General features: G+C 31.5%; 1 protein-coding gene across 1 annotated transcript; it reads left to right on the forward strand.

Moving 5' to 3' along the window:
• Window positions 1-20,971: 20,971 nt before the first annotated feature.
• On the forward strand, window positions 20,972-23,585 carry LOC117932216 (transcription factor MYC2-like). The gene has a single exon (XM_034853339.1). It carries the CDS (start codon window positions 21,168-21,170, stop codon window positions 23,157-23,159), a length of 1,992 nt encoding a protein of 663 aa, XP_034709230.1. The 5' UTR covers window positions 20,972-21,167; the 3' UTR covers window positions 23,160-23,585.

Genomic DNA, 23,585 nt, shown 5'->3' on the forward strand with positions numbered 1-23,585 from the left:
TATAGGAAAATTGTTTTTTGAAGAAACTCCTTTAGCACAAATTTAATTTTATGGAGTTATAAAAGGTGTCTCTTGAAAAGACACTATTAGTGTAAATTCACCTTTTTTTTTTAACATGTATCGTTGATATAAAAAATATGGAATGTGTCTCTTCAAGAAACACATTTCAAAGTAGCAAAAAATATCGTAGATTTATCAATAATTTTATAACCACGATATTTTAAGAATTTTTTTGGAAGTATCATTTTTTTAAATATCCGTACTAGTTAAATGCCCCTCCCACTTTACTGATCCTCGTCTCTCCATCACCACGCTTTTCAAGTTTCAAGCCACCACCGCCCACCTTATATAACACATATCAATCAAATTATGACATCAAACTTTTACTTATATATCTTATAATTTTATTATTATTTATATTTAAGAGATTGGGAGTTTTATAAATACCCAATCTATATCTCCTCTCTTTTTATACTCTTTTCTATGCACCTACTCTTCTTCTTCTTAACCATTTTCGTTTGGATTTATTCTTTGATAGGTATCGCTTCATTTGTTCCTTTTACTTTTTCTTTTCCTTCTTTGTTTACTTCTTTCGCTTCCATGCCAAAACCATGGATACAATTATTAGATATGATTTATCCATAGGATGACAACGGGACAAATACAGAAGAGTTCATCTCATCCCAATCTCATCTTTTTCATTTAAATAAATTCTCTTTTTTACCACTAAAAAAAATTTATTCAAGGTGGGGTGGGGTAGGTATGGAAATTTTCCATATTGGCCCATTTAATTTTTTATTTTTTAAATATTAAATTCTATTAAAAACAAACACAATTTATAATTAAATAAATATTATAAATATTTATAATTTATTTTTATTAAAAATAATATTTTTTATATATTAAAAAAGTTGAAATTGAAAAAAAAATCAATAAAATAATTTTTTATTGAATATTATGTATTATCGGGGCAAGATTGAATAATAAATTCATACTCAAACTTATCCCGAGTTTTAAAGGATTTTTCAAATTCATCATAAACCTATTTAATATTTAGATAAAAGAGAAAAAAAATGTGAAATAAATTTGAAATAGTATATAAAAATAATTTATTGACTTTAAATTTAATTTTTATTTTTCTTCATTTTTTTTTTCTTTATTTTCTTTCCCTTCCATTTTTTTGCAATTTTTGTTAACCAAACATAACCTAAAATTTTATATTTTGTTGTGGGATGTAGTCCAAATTTTCATGTGATGGCAGATGCAATTAAACACCTTCAATTATGACAATTACATGAAGAAACATTGCCTGAGTTTCCTATCCCACCTAGAAAGTGGGTGAGAAAAAAAAATTGTCCGATAATTCCTAAGTATGAGGAATTATTCTTGAATAAGTGGAAAATATTTTTCTATATTAAAAAAAATAAAATATAGAAAATCTTTTTCACTTATTTAAGTAACAACTAATGTGATTTTCTTCACTATTCAAATTTTGGTTTTCTATATTTTCATATTTGTTCATATATTCAATAAAATTTGTCATGCGATCTTGAGTACCCTATCAAATGAGTTAGTTCATGTTTATTTTTATAAATAAAAAATATGAGAAAAGATATATGAAAAAATTGAACAAAAAATATTTCTTTACAAGAACCTAAACATATGTCCTAAGAAACTTTAGAAATTTCTTGACGATTGTGGATAAAGATGTCTCACCTTATATCCATGCATATCATGGTTAAATTATTGGCTTATAGAATAAGCACATTAAGCAACCTTCAACCATCATGTTTCTTTTTGTTTTAGTCAAACCATGCAATCTTTAGGGGATTGGAGGAAGATTCTCCAAGTGTTTGTCCATGTAAGAAGTGGATAAGAAAGGAAAAAAGTGTTGTTATTAATGTTATTTCTGTTACATGCCCACAAGACCCATTTCACAAAATGGGTATCAATCTCCATTAGTTGTAGAAGTTTATTTGAGGTGGTCCAACACCTCTAACCAAGTCTTCCACATTCCCTATAGTCCAAGAACGTGACCCACGACTGTTTTGAAATGGTGGCAACGACAACAATATGGTTTTGATGGGAAATCACAACTCTAAATATATCATTTTGGTCCCTAAACTTGTCTCTTAAGATTTTCTTCAATAGTACACCATCTTCCCTGAGAGATTAGAGTTTGATTTGTGCGAATTTGTATGTTTGTATTATTCATGCCAATATTATGTTGGTACAATTTATTTAAGTTATTGTATATGTAAATTTATAACTTTATTTGCATGCAATATTGCCTAAATTGTGCTAGATAAATTATAGTTATAATATATAATTTTAGTTAAAATTATTTAGCACATTAAGATTCATAATCTATTCACAAATTAATTAAAATAATTATTTGGGGTGAACAATTAAGTTATGAATAATTCATTAACAATTTTGTGGTTGCCTATTATTTTACTACGTAGAGCCTAAAATATAGTTTTTAATGTCTAGTGAACCATATTATTTTAAATAATTAAGTAGTCACAGCATCTTTAATTATATAAAATTATATATTAAGTGGATAAGGATTACATAATAAATATTAATTGTAATTAATTATAAAAATATAACGATTTTGCCCTATAGAGATTTTATTATGTTTATATAATTAATTAGGATAAAATATTAAAATTAGTTTTTCCTAATTTACCCACAAGAGTTAGGAAGAATTAATTTAATAGTTTATCATGAAGTTTAAAGATAGAAGATATCAAACTATAATCATAATAAACATTAAAATTATGAATTCAATAAAATAGTTTGATAAAATCTATCATAAAGATAATAAATATGATTGAATTAGAGATTTAGCCTACAGTTAATAAAATTAGATTAAACTTTTAAACATGTTTTACATTGGTAAAACATGAATTTATTTTAAGCTTCAAATATTAATAAGCTTGTAATCTTTTTGTGTAGTTTTACCTAGTATTTCTGATATTTGTTGTAAGGTTCCTAAACTTAGGGGAGATAACTTTAAGATTTGGAATGAGAGAGTTCTTCTTCAATTAGAGTGCATGGACATAGACTATGTCATCAAGAAAGATGAACCACCTAAGATCAGTGATACCAACACACTTGATCAAATTCTATTGTACGAACGTTGGGAGAAATCTAATCGCCTCAGCGTGATGTATATTAAGACTAAGATTAGTGTTGGTATACATGGTTCAATTGAGCAGCACGAGAATGTCCATGAATTGCTAAAGGCTATTGACGAGCAATTCGTCACTTCAGATAAAGCCTTGGTGAGCACCCTAATTATGAAGTTCACATCCCTAAAGTTCACCGGTATAAAAGGTGTACGCGAACACATCATGGAAATGAGGGACGTAGTGGCTCAACTGAAAAAGCTTGAGGTAGAAATGTGTGAATCCTTTTTGGTGCACTTTATCCTCAACACTCTTCTGCCTCAGTATGGACCTTTCAAAATCTTTTACAACGCACATAAGGATAAGTGGTCTATCAATGAATTGATGACCATGTGTGTTCAAGAGGAAGAAAGGTTAATGATGGAGCAAGGAGACAGTGTCATGCTGGTAACGCAAAAGAAAGGAAAATCTCAAGCCAGTTAGAAAGGGAAGCATCAAATTCCTCCCACAGCTAACATTAAGAAAGACGAAAAGTGTTTCTTCTGTAAAAAGAAAGGACACGTGAAGAAAAAATGTCTGAAATTCCAAAAATGGCTTGAGAAGAAAGGTAACCCTACCTTGTTTGTTTGTTAAGAATCTAATATAGTTAACGTAAATACCAACACATGGTGGATTGATTCTAGATCTACAATCCACATTTCAAATTCCTTGTAGGGTATGCAAAACCTAAGGAAGCCAGTGAAAAGTGAGCAATTCATCTTATTCGGAAACAAGATGGGCTCATATGTGGAAGCAATAGGGACATGTTATTTAACTTTAGATGGTGGTTTTGTTTTAGAATTACAAAAGACCTTTTATGTACCAAATTTCTCATAAACTTGATTTTGGTTTCTAGACTTTGTATCTTTTGGATATTCCTTTCATTTTTCATGAACATCTTTTAGTTTGACATATAAATATAATTGTGTTGGGAATGGTATTTTGTTTGATGGTCTTTATCACATATTCTTACAAAATGATACCACTTATAATTCATTACATGTCCAAAATGGCATTAAGAGATGTGTTATAAATGAGGATTCCTCTATATTATGGGACCAGAGATTAGGTCATATCTCCATAGATAGAATCAAAAGGTTGGTAAATGATAGGGGACTTAGTACTCTTGATTTTACTGACTTTAAGACTTGTGTGGACTACATTAAAGGAAAACAAACCAACAAGTCAAAGAAAGGTGCTACTAGGAGTTCTGTTATATTAGATATCATACATACTGATATGTAGTCTAGACATGGACTCTCATTGTCAGAAATTCTTCATCTCTTTCATAGATGATTACTCATGATACATGTATCTCTACATGCTTCGCAACAAAAATGAAGCATTAGATGTCTTTAAGGTTTTCAAGGCAGAAGTAGAAAAACAATGCGGTAAACAAATTAAGATCGTGAGATCAAATAGAGGTGGAGAATATTATGGTAAATACATGGAAGCTGAACAAGCACCTGAGCCATTTGTGAAGTTTCTTCAAGAACATGGGATTGTTGCCCAATACACCATGTCTGGCTCTCCAAACCAAAATGGTGTAGTAGAGAGAAGAAACTGAACTTTATTGGACATGGTGAGGAGTATACTGAGCAGCTCAAAACTTCCTAGATTTTTGTGGACTGAAGCACTTAAGACGACAATGTATATATTAAACCGAGTTCCAACCAAGGTTGTCCCAAATACGCCATTTGAGTTATAGAAATGTTGGAAACCGAGTTTGCGACATATGCACGTTTGGGGATGCTTGTCTAAAGTGAGAATTTATAATCTGCAAAAGAAGAAACTGGACCCAAGGACTATAAGTGGGTATTTCATTGGATATGTTGAAAGGTCTAAGGGGTACATATTTTACTGTCTATCTCATAGCACTAGGATTGTGAAATCAAAAAATGCTAAATTTCTTGAATATGACTTGGTCAGTGGGAGTGATCAATTCAGTAACATAGTTTCTGATTATGATTATATAGAGTCTCAACTTTCCACTTCGAGTGATAAATTGTTTGTTGTTCATAACACCCCTCAAGTTCGAATGGGTGTAGAACAAACAATCGTTGAAGTTCAACCAATCACTGAAGACCAACCAATTATTGAAGTTCCACAAGTTGTTGACAACATTTTAGTAGATCAAGTTGATCAAGAGTTGCCTGACACTTCTGAACAACAAGTTGAACCTCATACTTCTCTAAAAGATAATGGTGCAACCTTAAAAAGGTCTACTTGAACTAAGAAGTCAGCAATTCCTAGTGATTATGTAGTGTATCTACAAGAATCTAACTACAATATAGGAGCCGAAAATGATCCCGAATCTTTCTCACAAGTCATGAGTTGCAAAGAATCACAATTGTGGTATAATGCCATGAAGAATGAGATGAGTTCCATGAGGTGCAAAAATGTATGAGACCTTGTTGAGTTGCCCAATTGTGCAAAAACCATTGGTTGTAAATGGGTCTCTAAGACAAAGAAAGACTCATTAGGCAACATTAAGAAATACAAGGCCAAACTTGTTGCAAAGGGGTTCACTCAGAAAGAATGAATCGATTACATGGAGACCTTTTCTCTTGTATCTAAGAAAGATTCCTTACGGATTATATTGGCATTAGTAGCTCATTTTGATTTGGAGTTGCAACAAATGGATGTGAAAACTGCATTTCTTAATAGAAAGCTAGAAAATGAGGTTTACATGAAACAACCTGAAGGATTCCCTTCTAGTGATGGTGTGCAAGCTCAAGAAATCCACATACAATTTAAAACAAGCATCCCGCCAATGGTATTTAAAATTCCATAACGTAATTTTTTCATTTGGTTTTGTAGAAAATGTTATGGATCAATGCATAAACCTTAAGGTTAGTGGAAGTAAAGTCTATTTTCTTGTTTTATACATGAATGACATCTTACTTGCAAGCAATGATAAGGGTTTACTTCATGAGGTGAAACAATTCCTCTCTAAAAATTTTGACATTAAGGATATGGGTGAGGCATCTTATTTCATTGGCATTAAAATCCATAGAGACAAATTTTAAGGTATCTTACGTTTGTCTCAAGAAACCTATATTAATAAAGTTTTAAAGAGATTTCAAATGAAGGATTGTTCACCTAGTGTTTCTCCCATAGTGAAGAGTGATAGGTTCAATCTGAACCAATGCCCGAAAAATGATCTTGAGAGAAAACATATGAAGAAGATTTCATATGCTTCTGTAGTCGGAAGTCTGATGTATGCTCAGGTCTGCACAAGGCTTGACATTGCGTTTGTTGTTGGAATGTTAGGATGATATCAAAGTAACCTAGGTTTGGACCACTGGAGAGCTGCAAAGAAAGTGATGAGATATCTTCAAGGAACCAAAGACTATAAGCTTATGTACTGACGGACAAGCAATTTAAAGGTTGTTAGTTACTCAAATTCAGACTTTGTTGGCTGTGTTGATTCCCGTAAATCAACATCTGGATACATTTTTATATTGGCCGGTGGAGCTATATCTTGGAGGAGCGTTAGGCAGACCTTGACTGCTACTTCTACTATGGAAGCTGAGTTCATAACCAAGAAATTATGACAAAATTGTTCTCTTTTATTTTTATTATTAATTAATATTATGGAATGTTTGTATATTTTTTATTCTTAGTTTAGTTTTTCTTTTTATACAATTCTAATTAAGCAATATATGTGGAATCATATAAATGAGAAATTCTCTTAGCTTGTAGCTATGAAGAAGAATATAATTGTGATAAATTTTCAAAGCTTGAAGCTATTATCTTATGCATGCATTTAAAATTTTTTATATGACTCATAGTCTGAAGCTATATGAATTTTATGTGTTTTCATAACTAGAAACTATGAAGAAATTATGTGAAATTTTTATTTTTGAATCGGATTATAGAGATTCTTAATTTGTTAAAATTCAAAGTTGATTTGATTGTCACTTCACTATTATCTTTAAACTATGGAGACAACTAAAAGACATTCAAATATAGCCATACACATTTTATGGTATCTTGCAGATCAATCAAGCAATAATGATGATCACCTTTTTAGATCATTAAAAGATACTCTCAATTCATAAAACAAATCGTGAATGTGTACTAAGGTCAATGATCCAACATATTTAGAAATCATGTGGACTATCCTTCATTAAAGATCATGCTACCAAGTTACATGATATTTAATGTTTCTTATATTACGCAAATTAAAGGAGGATTTATAAAAGGTGATAGAATTAAGCATATCTCCCACAATTTCTTCTATACTCACAAGTGCTAAGAGAATGGTGAAATTGATATTCAGTAAATCTAGTCATGTGATAATCTAGCATATCTATTCATAAAAGTGTTACCATTAATTATTTTGAAAATGTTAAGATGCAGTATTGTAATATAGAAATTGAGAGATCTTCTTGTTGAAGAAAGCATAATCATGTCTACATGAGAGGGGAATATTGATATGGATATACCACATTCTTTTTCTTTTGTCCAAGTTTTGTTTTATCGGGTTTTATTGGCAAGGTTTTTAATAAAACAGTTTTAAATGGTTAAAGCATTTAAAGGATATTGTAATATTTTTCCTTCATTAAGGTTTTTTCCACTAGGTTTTTCTTAGTAAGATTTTAATGAGACATATTTTTAAAATCATCCAAAAGTAGTGTTATAAAATATGAGAATTTATCAAATTCTAGGAACTCGTAAATGATCGTCCATATCGATGTAAATCTATTTGTGACTCATTATAAAAAGGGGATACCTCTAACGAGATATTCATTTAGTTTTCTTTCTTAAAATTCTATTTTTCCATGAGCATTCACATTTATTCTCTTCTCTTTTCCTTCTTTTAAGTCTTTTATTTTACAACAATAATAGATATTATTACCAAAATTTGTTGATAAAAAAACTTAATTTAGATAATGATTCACTTTTAAAAAAAATATATATCATAATTTAAATTTTCATTCTTAATTTATTCAATAAAAAAATATATGTTTAGATAAAAATCAAATAAATATAAAAAATAATTATTTTGAATTAATTTCTTTTTTCAAATCCAAATTTTAAACATGATTTTTTCTTTAATGTGTATGGCAAGTTGTAGCCATGAGGCTTAGACCACTCCCTTTGGAAGGTTCCACATTTTTTTTTTCATATGAGGAATGTCGAGACTTCTTGTCTTGAATCTCGATATAAAAATCCTAAGTTCCTATTTTTGTTATTATTATTATTATTATTATATTATTATTATTATTATTATTATTGTTGTTGTTGTTGTTGTTATTTTAACAGTTAACTTTAGGGTTAAAAAATTAATATTTTAAGATGATATAAGTTTTTCTATATAAAAAAAATTAATAATAATTTATGCTCTTATTTTGATTAATTTACTCAGTAAAAAGCTTCTTAAAAATAAAAAATTCACAAATATCTATTGTTGTGAATTGATTTATTTCTTTAGATCTAATTTTTTTTTAAAAAAATAATATATATTCAATTATATAATAATCAATGTTTTAAAATCCAAGTTGGACATTAAACTGAAAAAGTTTCTGGTTCACGATTCACTAATCGAATCAATGGTTGAATTGGTGATGTCATAAAAATATAATATGTATTTTATTAAAATTAAAAATAATTTTAATAAATTAATAAATATATATAAAATTAAAAATAAATAATATTTATTTTTTCATCTTTTATATAAATGTATTAGTATTTGAAATTTTATTAAATAAAATATGTATAATATTTAAATATGAAAATATATATTGAAAATGAAAGAAAATTTGTATTATATAATTTTGCTATATATAAGTTTTAAAAATATTAGATTATTTTATTTATATTGATTTTTTGAAATAACATACATATTTTTATTTTTTATTTTTACAATTCTTAACAACTCTAGGTGTCCAGTAGATTAGTTGTTTTACATTATCTTGAAGCTTTAGTATAAGTTTCAAGCCTTCCTTCTATGCACATTCAACTTGAATTTTGTTTAAATAAGCTACCAGACTCATCCCACATCGGAAATTCAAGAAGATGAAAAGAGGTTTATAAACCTCATTCAACCTTGATAAATCAAGTGGTAAGAACATAAAGTTTTGTTTGATGGTTAAAGCCCTTCAAAAATTGATTTTATAATAAATATTAAAAATTATTATCTATTTATTTTATATTTCTTATTAAAATACACATTGTTGATACCAGTTATTACTAATTATTAAAAATTAATTTTTCAAATATTAAATTATTAATATTTCAACAAATTGATCTTCAAAATTATTATCAAAAAAATTATTTAAAACAATGATTAGTAAAAAACTAAAAATTAAATGAGCATAAAATATAAATTTATATGTCAACTTTTATCCAATATAATAACAACAAATTTATTGTTGAGAGTGATAATAGAAAGGAGGAAGTTGTTCTTGCTTCTTAATGATATTCCATGTAAGAATTCATGGAATTCTTATTATGGAACAGAACATTAAGAGTCTTAATTGAGTAATAGACTGAGATAAAATCTTACTCTTGTAGAACTTGAATTTTTCTTGAATTTCAAGAGGAAAAATGGAGTCTGGTAAACAAAGAAAATCCACCATTTTTGAAACCAAGCTCGAAATTAGGGTGTTGCAGCCTCTTGAAAATTGAATAAACTATGAATGCTAATAACTTTACAGATAGAACATGTTATACCAGACATTCATGTAGTCTTTGTAGTTATAGCTCATGGGATGGAAATGTTGACTAAAAGCCTTGCAAGTAAAGGGTTTTTTTATTCCAATCAGTTAGGGTCATGACTCTAAGAATTTGACATTTAGAGAACGCAATCCTCTGAAGATTGTTTTTATCAGTGTTATGAGTAATTTTGATTGAATCAGTATCAATTGAGATAAACTCATAAAATTTAAGAGTTTTCAAATGATAATCTGAATTAAAATTGACTCATTGAGGAAAGATGGAAGGAAGGATTTTAGAAACTTCTACAAATTTGAACTCAGGTTCAATGAAAGCAATTTCTAATGTTTTAGGTTTTTTGACATATTGACTAGTTGAAAAAAAAACATGTAGTATTGAAATAGTGTTAGGGCTGGATCGACTCTAACCAGGAATACTTTTAAAGGTTGATTAGAAGTTTGCATGAAGCTTTTTGAAGGTTAAAGAGGAGGAAAAAATGGACTTGGGACTTAAAAGGAATTTGATGTCTGTAATGGAAAAGTAAGCCAAATATTTGAAAATTTTGAAATTATTGTATATACAGCTTTCATTTTCTTAGATGATGAAAGAGGTCAAGGTCTAACAAAAGTACCCATTACGATAAGGGAGATTCTTATCCCTTACTCTCTTAAATTATTAATTTATACTTAAAATTTATTAGAAACTATTTATAAATTTTGATTTTAATGAAATAAGTATAAATTAAATCAAGCCAGGATGGGAGAATGGAAAATAATTAAATCATAACTTGGATGGCGACGTAATGGACGTCAAAGTTCCAGCATGTCAAGAAATCGTCCTCAACTCCACACGCAGTCGAAGGAAAAATAAAAGCGCACCCAAATGAAGAAGTTTCTGTAATTTACTAATTTATATCGAAATAGAGGAAACGCGCCGCGTTCCCCCTCTTTTTTTGTAAGCCGCCAATTTTGAAGCCTTCGTGTCCATTAATTAAATTATTTATTTATTTTTAAAATAATAATAATAATAATAATAATAATAGTAACACGAGCAGGCGGCTAAAGGGCAGGCGGGTGATGTGGACGCCGACGCGTGGCGAATTTTCAACGCGTTGGAAAAGCGACTGAAAGCATGAATCACGTGCAGCAACCTCCCCGCTTGACAAATTTAAAACATATAACATTAAAAGGGGGCCGACATGGATTGGCTTGATATAGGGCCAACTTGCCTTGCCCTGACCCTGTCACGTTTATCTCATGCGCTTCACCAGCACTCTCCACGTGGGCTCCACGCTGTTGCTTTGGTACGCGTGCCATTTTCACAGTTTCACTCGGTATGCTCACCCTCTTTATCTCACCATCCTCCTGCAGATTTCAAATTTAACTACATATTTTATTCTACCCAACCCATATCCGAAAAAAAATATAATAATTTTTTTTATAAATATTAAATTTTTTTATCTTGAGCTAGGGCTAAAGTGTGTGACACATGACACATGACACATCAATATAATAATAGCTTTGAATATAATATTTGGCTTTCTTTGAATCCACAGTTGCATACTGATCTTCAAAAGCTTGTACTATTGCCAAATGTTCACTTCCCATCTACTCAATAACATAATTCTTTCATATTTTTATACTTTTTTTTTTTTTTTGGGTACATTGTCCATTCGAACACTTTGTATTAGCAATAATGTTTTAAGACAAGTCACCGACCACCTATTAGTACAATCAATCATATTTTTATGATTTTAAAACTTAATGAGTAATTATTTGAATTTTAAAATCATTAAAGAAGATTTTTAACTATTAAAAAATAAAATATAAAATTTCCATTTTAATGAAATAATTAGTCATTTTATTTATTTTTACATTTAATAAATCTTTTGTATCATCATATGCTTTTAGGAAAACTAATAATTTAACATTATATTAGAATTTAATAACATGCATATCTATGTTTATTTTCTAATTTGTAATTCTATATAAATTATTAAAAAAATTATTTTATTTTTTTATATTTGGTTTTATTAAATAAAATATAAAAAAAATTAAATAAAATGAGTTAAATTTATATATTTTCAAATTATTTAAATTCTATATAAATCTAAAATATATATATTAAATTTAAATCTATTTCTTATTTTCTTTTATTTTTTCTTTCTCGATCCCGTCCAACTCGAAGGCTAGTCCCAAGCCACCGAAGGGGACCAAGCTATTTATTTCTTTATTTTTACATTTTTTCTTTGATTTGGTTCTTGCTATATATGATTCTCTATCCATAGTTTAAATTATGTATGGCCTAGGATGGCAACAAGTGAAAATTCAAAATCAACCCTACTTAAAACACTCATTTAGGAATTTGATTCTCCTCCAAACATGTCTTTAAATTCATTTTGACATCATTTAATGGCTTTGAAATTTTATATTTAAAATTAGTCACTTTCTAATCATTTTGAATTATCAAAATGCTTTCCTTTTTATCAAACATAAAAGAAAATATGTCATTGTTTGTTTGGAATTTGAAACAGCTTTAAGAAAACAAATTTTGAAAACAACCCTTAAATACTAAATTTGACGAGAAAATGAGGTGCTTTGAAAAAAAACGAAGTATATTATCGTGTATTCTTTTTCCTCTTTATATTTTTAATTTATATTTTTTTTTTATAAAAAACACGAGAAAACCACCCAAGTTATTAATCGTATTTTCATATTTAAAAAAAAAATCATTGAAAAATGTTAGATTGATAACTCGCTATTAAACATGTGTTTTTTAACATGATTTTTAATTTTTACTTTTTATTGTCGTGCTCATTACCATTCACATGCTTAAGGTGTTAAAATAATTACAAAGCGTGGCCTAAGCATGTGCGCCTTCTCACAGAGAAAGAGAAGGAATATCCAAATAAATAAATGAATAAATAAAAGCATATTCTACGGGAATCTCATGTCCACATCTGGAAATATTTAATAAAATTTGAGTCACCCCCACAGGCTGTATGCTTACCCGTCTTATATACAAATCATGAAACCATATCCTCCTCCATCATTTATATAGGAAATTACATCATTATCCTTTCTCGCTACTTTATCTAAAGCTTGATGTTTATCATGATTGAGCCTCCACTAATACTTCTTAATTCCACTAAATCCATGATTCTACTATTATTATCTCCTCCAACCCATACCCACAAGTGAAGGTTTTTTTTTCTTTTCCTTAAAGTTGAGTGATTCTCTAATTAAATTCCCTATGTTTGATTTTAAACCCTTTTTTCTCTCGTATTTTTTCTTAATGTTATATTGTTATCATGAAAAATATGAAAAAAAAAAAATCTTATTAATGAAAATATTTTCCTCATATTTGGTTTTACAATGAAATCAAATGTAAATCCAATGAATGTCTATAGGATATACACCCCTTCTGATTTTTATTTATTTATTTTATTTATTGTAAATATGTCAAAAACCCTTTATTATCATTAGGTTACACATACTTTTTTTTTTTTCACTTTTAGTGAAATTAATAGTTAGATTTACCCCCTTCTAGCCATTTTTGGACTTCGCCATACTAGGAAATAAAATAAAATATAAACTTATACATTTTAAATTCAATTTTAATATAAAAAATATTAAAATATTTTTTCTTTGATTTTCTTTATTTTTACATTTTTATTTAGATTTTCTAGAACCAAACATAATTTAAATTTTCTAAAAATCCAAAAATAAGATTAATCAAAGTTAATGCCAATGACATTTACAATCTCACCTCTAAAGAACATTCAAAGCTAGAAACAAGGAAATTGGATTGATGAATATTTCTTTCTTATAAAGTAATATACCCATAGCTAAAAAGTCAAAATAGAAACCATTCAATGAATGGTAGATTTCAAATTCTTTAATGCCACAAAGTTCCACATTCTCTCTATATTTAATTAACTTTTACTCTTTTCAATTATGGAGTTTGAGATTATGCTAAGATCCACATCATTTTTATACATACTTTAAAGTCAAAATAATATTTTTTTTTTCCCCTTTAAGGGCCAAATAGCATTCTTCTTGCTACCCCTTTGCAAGTTGTTTTGACTTTAATGATAAAAATAAAAAAAGTAAAAAAAAATAAAAAATAAAAATTTTAAATTAAAAATTCCTACAATCATTAATAGTATAGTTCAAGAAATTAAGGTAGGACTGGTGAGCATGAAGAGGACAAAATAGGGTGTTATTTTTAATGTAAGGTCAGTAGTCCATGTGAAAGACGCAACCAAAAAGGAAGAGAAGTCTCACACGACACTTAGAAAACCGGAAATGATTTATAAAACAAAGTATGGGGGATTGAATAAGAAACATCATGTTCTCAAAACCACAAAAGCCTAAACTAAATGTTATGACAGCTGATTGATAAGACTTAAAAACTGCCAAGTTTGAGGCTGCATCGATTAAAAGTAACGTATATATACAAAGAAAATTAATTCAACTAATCGGCCCCATGAAGAAAAAAATACCCTAATGAGTTGAAAATGTTCAAACGTATCTTTCTACCTAACTTTTTCCAGGAAAATTTCTAAATTTAGGATTCGTCATCATGAAATGAATTTAACACGTTTTTGGTGATTTTGGGTTAAATTTGTGTGGACATACATTATGCGTTTAATAAATAAATAATTTTCATATTAACTATATAATATAAATTTGACTCGAATTAACTCATCTCATAATCTCGTTACTAATATAATTATATTTTTAAGTTATATAATTCATATTTGACTTATTTTAAATTTGCTTTTAAATAAATAAATTAATTAAATTATAAATATATTGATTAAGACTTAAGTTAATTTGATTATTAAATAGGTTATACATATTACACTATATTTATTTAATAATTAAGTAATATTTGAGTTCATATTTTTAATATGATTAATAATTGTATCGGGTCTAAATTGAACTATATAATAGAATATCTAAACTTTAATGCAATACAAATACGATTCATCAATATGAATTAGGTTTGGGTTAAACTATGTATTAAAACATCTAAACTTTTTATCATGAGAGAGATAGGTTTTAGAATTTGTTCCGATAATAATACTAATTCCCGTTGACAAATATGAACATATAGCAAAAATTTAAGATATTAGGACTCGCATAGAATCCCAACAAATCTGTAAGATATGTGATATATCATGCATGTGTTGCATTGCATGTAGAGAAAATTAGTTTAAAAGGTATGGGAAAAGATTGATTAAGATCATGATAAAGATTCTTATAATTTATAATGATAATATACTCAACACACTTTTGAAAAGCTCTAGGTTTTGATTTAAAATCATTACATAAATGGGTTGTTGGTCCAAATTCATCTACAAAGAAAGTAGTCTCTACCTAAAAAGGACTGATTTTTTATTTTTAAGGTTGAAAGAGAAATGATAGGGTAATGCACATAAGATGGAGTTATTTTTCTATAGTTTTCCCATGTGACATTTCTACTAAATTCCATCTATTTATGGTATGTTACAATAAGATAAGAAGTAAAAAAAAGCCTAGGGTTTATATGATTTAAAAAAAAAAAATTATAACATAAATCAAGATATATCATTTTTTTTAATGATTCTTCAATAGGATTTTTTTCATTACTATAATTAATTTTATAACAAATATGCAACATGTCATTAAAGCTAAATATTTTCAAAATATTATCAATTAAAAAAAACGTAAAATCATGAATCAATAAGAAATTTTCACACTTAACTAAAAATTAAAAAATAGGGATAATTTCATTGGCCTTTCTCGATATTTTAACTAAATACAATTAATCTCTATTGGTTTGAAAATTATTAAAGGGAATATTAGTGAAAATATTAAATGAGAAAAAAGAGACATATGATGAAATTTCAAATCAAGAAGAGATAAATGTATTTAACCAAAATCTTGAGACGTCAATGAAATTAACCCTTTAAAAATATTACTATTTATAATGAAATGATTTTATGTGAACATAAATTTTTTTTAAGATATCATGTTAGAAGCACTTTTTAGGTTATGTTTTGTTATCCAACAAATTAAGAAAAGAAAAAAATATTAAGAAAAAATGAGTTTTTTTTTTTTTTTTTTTTTTGCTGTATTATGAGAAATACTAAAGAAAATTTATGAATTTATGAATTATTTAATTTTTATATAAAAAAATTAAAATAAGTGAAATGAAATTGAAGTAATATATAAATATAATTTATTAATTTTAATGTTTTTATTTTATTTTTATTGATATTTTAATTTTTTGAAAACCAAGTATAGTGTAAAAATATATCTATATTTATTTATTTATATGGAAGATAAGTTAATATTAAAATATAATAGCCCAAAAGTGATTTTTGAAAGCAACTTCCTATGTTGACTCCACGTCTCCAGCGGAACCCTTCATGCAGCAAGGGCGAGAACTTGAAATTGCACAAATAAAGTGAGAGTTTATAAATAGCCCAAAAGTGAAGGGCAGTTTTACAAAAACGCAATAAGATATGAAATTGCTCCAGTGGGTTTTACATTTGCAAAGTAGTTCATTGTCCACGTGCCCCAACGTTTAAAAATATCCATGGAATAGACGTTATTTTCACGACACGCATCGAGCAAAACGTGCCGCAAAAAATAATATTTTTATTATTAATTTAAGCAATTTATATGAGCATCGGACGGAGGAGGACGACCCCATCAAGGGCCACAATTTCTGTGTCTCGTGACACCAAATGTGGACCCCACTATTTTGTAATTTTTTTTCTTTATTTTGCTTTGTCTTTATCTCGAATCATATCTTAGAAAACATCTAACTAGAGTTAGGGCAAATTAGTTAACTAGAGTCAATTTGACTGCCGATTATTTCGGGGTGCCCCGCGATTATTTGGTTACTGCTGGCGGCTCCACCCTCGTGGAGGCCCCAACCCCGAAAAGCATCTAATCAGAACTTTTACGCGGTTGGATTAAATCATCTTGGATACTGTTTAAACTAACTCTTCTTCAATTTCGTTGGGCCTTTTTTAAAATAATTATTTTCAAATAAAATTACGAGGATTCTGTGATACAAGCAGACGCCATGATGTAATTATTTGCAAGTTAATTCCAATAATAATAATTAAAATTGAGAAAATTGAATTTCCTTTACTAATTTGAAAAAATATGAAAAAAAAACTTCAAATATTTTCATATTAACTGACTCATTAATTGATCATTATTGTCTTGATCACTGAGAACTTAAGAGACATGATTATCCATATGGTGTGTCACATCCTAATGTTTGAAATCATGATTCAACTTGATATTTAAAAATAATATGATTAATGAATTTGAAGTATGAACTATGAAATATGATGGTATTTATATTAATTAGGTTGTATTATGCCAGCGAAAACTTTGATATCAACAATGTTAGTTTAAGAACACAAAGATAAAACAATCATACATACGGTACACGAGGTTTTAACGTGGTTCGGCCAACCATGCCTACGTCCACAGATGAGAGAGAATGATTTTATTATATAATAGAGAATATTACAGAGAACAAAACCATATACAACTATTGGGTTTCCAAAACATCTCATGTTTCCCCACTCCTTGTATCCATACCTTACTACGAGCCCTCTCGCTCCACCGGGTACCTCCCGTTCTTCCTCACATCTCTATCCACCTCGTATAGTCTCTATAGGCCCATCTCCATCTCATAACTTTTTCCCCTCATGACCTAAAATATTTATAGAGATATTTCTAACAACCTTCCTTATTCTATAAGGAAGTCTAATATTACAATAATATATCAGCTTAGAAATATTATATATAGTATTATTTACAAAAAAATGAATCTATACTAATTAGGAATTTTGGACACTTCCTAACAATCTCCACCTTGGACCAAATTCCATGAAATTAATCTTCAATTTCTCCATGACACAAACCTTTTTGTATCATATCGAAAGAGCAATCAACTCTACCTTAAGTGAAAATTTTTTTTTTTTCATCTTGTGTGCTTTGTGATCTTTTACTTTTCCAAAAATCTTCAACCCAAGCTCTGATACCAATTGTTATGCCAGCGAAAGCTTTGATGCCAATAATGTTAATTCAAGAACACAAAGATAAAACAATCACACATACGGTACCCGAGGTTTTAACGTGGTTCGGTCAACCATGCCTACGTCCATGGATGAGAGATAATGATTCCACTATACAATAGAGAATATTACAGAGGACAGAACCAGATACAACTATTGGGTTCCCGAAACATTTCATGTTTCCTCACTCCTTGTATCCATACCCTATTACGAGCCATCTCGCTCCATAGAGTACCTCCCGTTCTTCCTCACATCTCTATCCACCTCGTATAGTCTTTATAGGTCCATCTCCATTACATGTTTCCCCACTCCTTGTATCCATACCTTACTATGAGCCCTCTCGTTCCACTAGGTACCTCATGTTCTTCCTCACATCTCTATCCACCTCGTATAGTCTCTACAGGCCCATCTCCATCTCATCCGTGGACGTAGGCATGGTTGGGCTAACCATGTTAAAACCTCGTGTACCGTATGTGTGATTGTTTTATTTATGTGTTCTTGAGCTAACATTGTTGGCATCAAAGCTTTCGCTGGCATAACAACTGGTATCAGAGCTTGAGTTGAAGATTTCTGGAAGAGTAAAAGATCACAAAGCACACAAGATGAAAACAAAAGGAATTTTCACTGAAGGTGGAGTTGATTGCTCTTTCGTGGTGATATGATATAAAAAGGTTTGTGTCATGGAGAGATTGAAGATTAATTTCATGGAATTTGGTCCAAGGTGGAGATTGTTAGGAAGTGTCACAAATTCCTAATTAGTATAGATTCCTTTTTTGTAAAGAATATTATATAGAATATTTCTAGGTTGATATATTATTGTAATATTAGACTTTCTTATAGAATAAGGAAGGTTGTTGGAAATATCTCTATAAATATTCTAGGCCATGAGAGGAAAAAGTTATGATGAGATGGAGATGAACCTGTAAAGACTATATGAGGTGGATAGAGATGTGAGGAAGAACGGGGGGTACTCTGTGGAGCGAGAGGGCTCGTAGTAGGGTATGGATACAAGGAGTGGGGAAACATGAGATGTTTCGGGAACCCAATAGTTGTATCTGGTTCTGTCCTCTATAATATTCTTTATTGTATAGTGGAATCATTATTTCTCATCCGTGGACGTAGGCATGGTTGGCCGAACCACGTTAAAACCTCGTGTACTGTATGTGTGATTGTTTTATCTTTGTGTTCTTGAACTAACATTGTTGGCATCAAAGCTTTCACTGGCATAACAACTGGTATCAGAGCTTGAGTTGAAGATTTCTGGAAGAGTAAAAGATCACAAAGCACACAAGATGAAAACAAAATGAATTTTCACTAAAGATGGAGTCAATTGCTCTTTCGTGGTGATATGATATAAAAAAGGTTTGTGTCTTCGGCTAACCATGCCTACGTCCACGGATGAGAGATAATGATTCCATTATACAATAGAGAATATTATAGAGGACAAAACCATATACAACTATTGGGTTCCCGAAACATCTCATGTTTCCCCACTCCTTGTATACATACCCTACTACGAGCCCTCTTGCTCCACAGAGTACCTCCTGTTCTTCCTCACATCTCTATCCACCTCGTATAGTCTCTATAGGTCCATCTCCATCTCATGACTTTTCCCCCTCCTTGTATCCATACCCTACTACAAGCCTTCTCGTTCCACAGAGTACCTCCCGTTATTCCTCACATCTTTATCCACATCGTATAGTCTCTATAGGTCCATCTCCATCTCATGACTTTTCCCCCTCCTTGTATCCATACCCTACTACCAGCCCTCTCGCTCCATAGGGTACCTCCCGTTATTCCTCACATCTTTATCCACATCGTATAGTCTCTACAGGTCCATCTCCATCTCATAACTTTTTCCCCTTATGACCTAGAATACTTATAGAGATATTTTCAACAACCTTCCTTATTCTATAAGGAAGTCTAATATTACAATAATATATCAACCTAGAAATATTCTATATAATATTCTTTACAAAAAAAGAATCTATACTAATTAGGAATTTGGGACACTTCCTAACAGGTTGTGATTCACGCCTTATTACATTTTGATTCACCATTTATTTAAGTGAATAATTTTAGCCCTGGTGTGTAGGGATTGCTCCCTAGATAATATGATGCAATAGATTGAATTCATTTCTTTATCTATGTTTCTTAGTTTTTATTTTTAAAATTTTTTTATCCCATAAGTATTAATTGGTTATTTGAGAATACATGCTTACATCATTTGTATTATTTATGACTTCAATGCATTAAGAGTTATATAGAAAATTCAAATAATGGGTTCTTTATAAAGTGATGTATAATTCGTAATCGGTTCATGAATTTGAATAATTCATTTGAGAATATAATACACTGTCTCTTAATGGGAGGGATAACTTGTTTTGTTCATCCGGATGTTTTCCCATGATGAGTGCACTAATATGTGTTATGCACATTAAACAAGATTTAAGGTGAATCATAACATAAGATTATTAATTATCATGTTTTCAAATAAATTTTTATTTTATAAAATATAATAAAACACCTTTTAAAAATTATTTTTAAAAACTATTTTTTTATAGAGCCTTAGCTTTTATATGATTTTTAATTTTATATAACAAACATTTATTAAGGTTCTTTATGATTTGATTATTATAAACGGTTTGTTAAATTGATCATTAGTTATTGAAATTAGAAAGGAATGGTTTATACTGATTATGAATAAAACTAGTAAGTGCGAAGTCACCTAAAAATTGTGCAGGCCAGAGACACGGGAGAGCTCAGCTTCCAGTCACTTCTCAGTTTCAAAAAGGGTCTTGCAGATGTACCCGGTCAAAGCCCTTTCAAAGAATTGACACGTGTGCAGCACGTGCCACGTCCAGAAGCTACCATCTTGCTTCGTCTAGTGGTACTAGATACGCCGGCTTACACGATTAGACGCTGCGATTAAATCGGCGTAGGCTTTGTGGAACCCGCCTCCTCTGTCCCACTCCCTCTTTCATCCCAACCACTCAAATTGGTCCCAAATTCACTTCAAATAAACCCCAAATCCAAATGCAATCCAAATTCCCCTCCCCGACCACCACCACTTATCACCACCTCCATCACCCCACCGCTCCATTCATACCACCACTTTCTCTATCCCTCTGCCTCTGCCACTGCCACTGCCACTGAAGTGGTATTTCACCGCTAAACCCCTTTTCACAGCAGAGAATTTAAATTTCCTCTTATCAGTCGTGGTTTTTCCGGTGTATGGAATGACGGAATATCGTGTGCCAACCATGAATCTGTGGACCGACGATAACGCTTCTATGATGGAGGCTTTTATAAGCTCTGATCTCTCTTCCTTTAGTTGGGGGCCATCCTCCGCTGCTTCTACGTCTACTCCTGCGCCTGACCCCTCAAGGAATCTCGCCCAATCTCAGCCTTCCATGGCCGTCTTCAACCAGGAGACCCTCCAGCAGCGACTTCAAGCCCTAATTGAAGGCGCCCGAGAGAGCTGGACCTACGCAATTTTTTGGCAGTCCAGCGTTGATTTCTCGGGTGCCTCTTTGTTAGGATGGGGTGACGGCTACTATAAAGGTGAGGAAGATAAAGGGAAGAGGAAGATGACCCCGTCGTCTGTTTCCGAGCAGGAACACCGGAAGAAAGTGCTCCGGGAGCTGAATTCGCTCATTTCTGGGACGGTGTCGTCGTCGGACGACGCTGTCGATGAGGAGGTCACCGACACCGAGTGGTTCTTCCTTGTATCGATGACTCAGTCGTTTGTGAACGGCGCTGGGTTGCCGGGTCAGGCGCTCTTCAACTCGAGTCCGGTGTGGGTTGTCGGAACCGAACGGCTCATGAGTTCTCCTTGCGAGAGAGCCCGGCAGGCGCAGGTGTTCGGGTTACAGACTATGGTTTGTATACCATCGGCTAACGGCGTCGTCGAACTGGGCTCCACCGAATTGATTTACCAGAGCTCAGATCTGATGAACAAGGTTAGAGTTTTGTTCAATTTCAATAACCTTGAAGTTGGTTCATGGCCGATCGGAGCCGCCGCTCCCGACCAGGGCGAGAGCGATCCTTCGTCGCTCTGGATCTCCGATCCGACCTCTAATGTCGAAATCAAGGATTCTGTGAATACTACAGCTACTGGAGCTTCCAATCCCATTGGTAATCAGCAGAATTCCAAGTCAATTCAATTTGAGAACCCTAGCTCAAGTAGTTTAACTGAAAACCCTAGTATTATGCATAATCCTCAGCAGCAACAGCAGATTCACACGCAGGGTTTTTTCACTAGGGAGTTGAATTTCTCGGAATTTGGATTTGATGGAAATAATGGGAGAAATGGTAACTTGCATTCCCTGAAGCCCGAGTCTGGGGAAATTTTGAATTTTGGAGACAGTAAGAGGAGTTCTTGTAGTGCGAATGGGAATATGTTTTCAGGTCATTCACAGGTAGTTGCAGAGGAAAATAAGAAGAGGAGGTCACCGACTTCAAGAGGAAGTGCCGAAGAAGGCATGCTTTCGTTTACTTCAGGTGTGATATTGCCATCCTCTTGTGTGGTGAAGTCAAGTGGTGGTGGTGGAGATTCTGATCACTCGGATCTTGAAGCTTCAGTGGTTCGAGAGGCAGATAGTAGTAGAGTGGTGGAACCAGAAAAAAGGCCTAGGAAGCGTGGGAGAAAACCGGCAAATGGAAGGGAAGAGCCATTGAATCATGTGGAGGCAGAGCGGCAGAGGAGGGAGAAGCTTAACCAGAGGTTTTATGCCCTCCGAGCTGTGGTTCCAAATGTGTCAAAGATGGATAAAGCCTCCCTTCTTGGTGATGCAATTTCATATATCAATGAGCTCAGGACAAAGCTACAAAGTGCAGAGTCGGACAAGGAGGACCTTCAGAAGGAAGTGAATTCAATGAAGAAGGAGTTGGCTAGTAAAGATTCACAGTACTCCGGTTCATCTCGACCACCGCCAGACCAAGATCTCAAGATGTCGAATCACCACGGTAGCAAATTGGTAGAAATGGATATTGATGTGAAGATAATCGGGTGGGATGCCATGATTCGAATTCAGTGTAGTAAAAAGAACCATCCTGCTGCAAAGCTTATGGGGGCTCTCAAGGAGCTGGACCTAGATGTGAACCACGCGAGTGTGTCGGTGGTGAATGATTTGATGATCCAACAGGCAACCGTGAAGATGGGAAGTAGGTTTTACACTCAAGATCAGCTGAGGCTAGCCCTGTCATCCAAATTTGCAGACAGCAGGTAGGCGTTGCGTATAGCTTATTACACGACCCGGCCTGGGGTTTCAGTGTCAAAAAGGTTTAGGGCTCTGGGACATTTTAAGGCTCCCAGAAGGCGAGCTCTGTAAAATACACCACTCTTACCTGGTCTTTAGTAGTCTTTAGTATATAATTGCAGTTGAGGCGAGTTTGTCTTTTAGGATGAAGGATCCGGCACCGGCATCTGTTGATTAAGAACAGCCCTAGCCCCTTTTTTGGTGTTCATCTTTTGTTGTCAATGTATATAAGTGTTTACCTGATGAAGTTTCAGGGTTTTTATTAGTGTACTAGCCTGCTTTTCTGTTTGCGATATTGAAATCTACTATAATCTCTTGTATCCTCTCTAGGATTCTTTGTTGATTGAGTTCAACTCTGATGAAGGTAATAAAGTCAGACAAATTCAATCTTGTTCA

The sequence above is a fragment of the Vitis riparia genome, chromosome 2 (genome assembly GCF_004353265.1).
Source record: "Vitis riparia cultivar Riparia Gloire de Montpellier isolate 1030 chromosome 2, EGFV_Vit.rip_1.0, whole genome shotgun sequence".
NCBI classification, from domain to species: Eukaryota; Viridiplantae; Streptophyta; class Magnoliopsida; order Vitales; family Vitaceae; genus Vitis; species Vitis riparia.